The following is a 2,264-nucleotide window of genomic DNA, read 5'->3' as shown; positions in this document are numbered from 1 at the left end:
CTGCCTTCCCTCTAGTCTTACACTGCTAAATTAGGGACGGCTAGCGCAGATAGCCCTCGTGTAGCTTTGCGCGAAATTCCCAAACAAACAAACACAAGGAAGCCCTGATTTAAAAGAGGTTCTTAGTTTATTTTCAAAAATCAAACCTAAGGTTGGTGTTTTTTTTCATAAATTCACAAAATATTTTTTATCTATAGAAATATGAAACAGGGAAACAGAGAGAGTAGTTGTTGTTTTTTTCTCGAAAACCCGGGTAACGCCGGGTAACGCTGCTAGCATTAAAATAAAAACAAAAAACAACAAAGCTATCAAAAACCTTAAATACTTAAAATTCCAACAAAGTGTTCAACTTATAACTTAACTCTCTATTGCACATTGCAACGTACAAGTAACAAATCTACCTTTGTTGCTTAATACACATTCAAATATTTCAGTTCTGTTTAATAGAGGAACCACCAAAAATAATTCCATGATTTATTTCGACGTGGAAGTAAGATCATTCAACTACCTGTGACTTGTCTGTGATAACTCGGAAGCCCTCTATGTTTTCAAAAAATATTTACCCGAGTTAATTCGGGCAAACCATTTCACGTCGTATTCTTAATTTATTCGCATGTTATCATGTATTACAACAGGTTATAACAAATCAGTATAAAATTGACAGGAGGAGTTAAGAATGATTGGATTGTGCATAACAAGTAATGTGCTATATATATGATCTCTAATATCCTACCCGTTTCGTTCAGACTTCAAGCCATAGCTTTGAGGGCGGACTTCTTCAAATCCGAAAAAGTTCAACGCTATTTTAGTTTATTATTTTTGTTTGTGTTTGTGTTGAACTTGTGCATTTATAATTCAAGTGGCTGTTATTTTCTCGAACTTAACTGATTAGGTTAATTGATAATAGTTCTTTAGGGAAGGTATTTTCGTCTTTAATGATATTTAGAGCGTATTTTGTTACAGAATGTTAGAAATAAAAATGCCACGATTTATTTACCAGGATACGAAAGTGATTATTTACATCCAAGAACTTAACATTGTTGCTGATGTCACTTTCCCGTCACAACCAATAGTTGTTTCACTGAAAGATTATGATGCTGCTGCCAATGCCCAATCTCATATAATCCCAGGATATCCGGTAGTGTGCATAACAGTAAGTATAGTATATATATATTTTACTTTCCTTAACTTTTAGATCGCGTATTTATCCCTCTATTTGACGCTTTATGAAAATAGGGTGGAATTAAATGTCGCTTTTTCTTACTTAACTAGGTCTGTATTGTACAAACAAATATGTTTTATGAAATATATTGTGGTAAGTTGTAAATGTTTATGTTACATAGGAAGTAACATTAAGGGATTAAAGAACACTTCAGATCTGCCTCAAACTATAAACTTTATATTTTGAACTACATTTATTAAGTAAATATAGTAATAAAAAATGTTATTTTTCCAAACTGAAACGAGTTTTATTTCAAATTCATTTGAACAATAATAACCGAATTTACAGTTAATCTGTATATTAAAAAGAATGCCTGTCTTAACAAAAATAGCAGTGTCAACACTAGCCAATAATCATTTCTTACTGGACACAGACAAGAGTGTTATCACTAACCTGTATAATAATGATCATATATGACTAGACGAATATAAAAGAAACGTCACTAACCTATATATCGGTGATAATGTCTAATTGGGCGAACATAAAGAGTGTTATCATAAACCTGTATAACAATGATCATGTCTACCTGGACGAGGATAAGAGCGTTACCACAAACCTGTATAACAATGATAATTTCTAAATGGACGAGAGTAAGAGTGTTATCACAAACCTGTATAACAATGATCATGTCTACCTGGACGAGGATAAGAGCGTTACCACAAATCTGTATAACAATGATCATGTCTACCTGGACGAGGATAAGAGCGTTATCACAAACCTGTATAACAATGATCATGTCTACATGGACGAGGATAAGAGCGTTATCACAAACCTGTATAACAATGATCATGTCTACCTGGACGAGGATAAGAGCGTTACCACAAACCTGTATAACAATGATGACTTCTAAATGGGCGAGGATAAGAGTGTTTTCACAAACGTGTATAATAATGATCATGTCTACATGGACGAGGATAAGAGCGTTATCACAAATCTGTATAACAATGATCATGTCTACCTGGACGAGGATAAGAGCGTTACCACAAACCTGTATAACAATGATGACTTCTAAATGGGCGAGGATAAGAGTGTTTTCACAAAC

At 33.7% G+C, this 2,264-nt stretch overlaps 1 protein-coding gene across 1 annotated transcript in view; it reads left to right on the top strand.

Moving 5' to 3' along the window:
• Positions 1–1,153, top strand: part of LOC106466626 (extracellular matrix protein 3-like) — a gene marked incomplete at its 3' end in the record, with an annotated part of 119,556 nt that extends 118,403 nt beyond the window's left edge. Inside the window, exon 13 of the mRNA XM_013926919.2 lies at positions 1,001–1,153. Coding sequence (XP_013782373.1) covers positions 1,001–1,153 — 153 coding nt within the window. The remainder of the gene's footprint in view (positions 1–1,000) is intronic.
• Between the last annotated feature and the right edge of the window lie 1,111 nt (positions 1,154–2,264).

This window comes from Limulus polyphemus, unplaced genomic scaffold (assembly GCF_000517525.1).
Source record: "Limulus polyphemus unplaced genomic scaffold, Limulus_polyphemus-2.1.2 Scaffold2328, whole genome shotgun sequence".
Lineage (NCBI taxonomy): Eukaryota > Metazoa > Arthropoda > Merostomata > Xiphosura > Limulidae > Limulus > Limulus polyphemus.
Note: the sequence above shows the minus strand (reverse complement) of the source record. Positions and strands in the feature narration are given on the sequence as shown.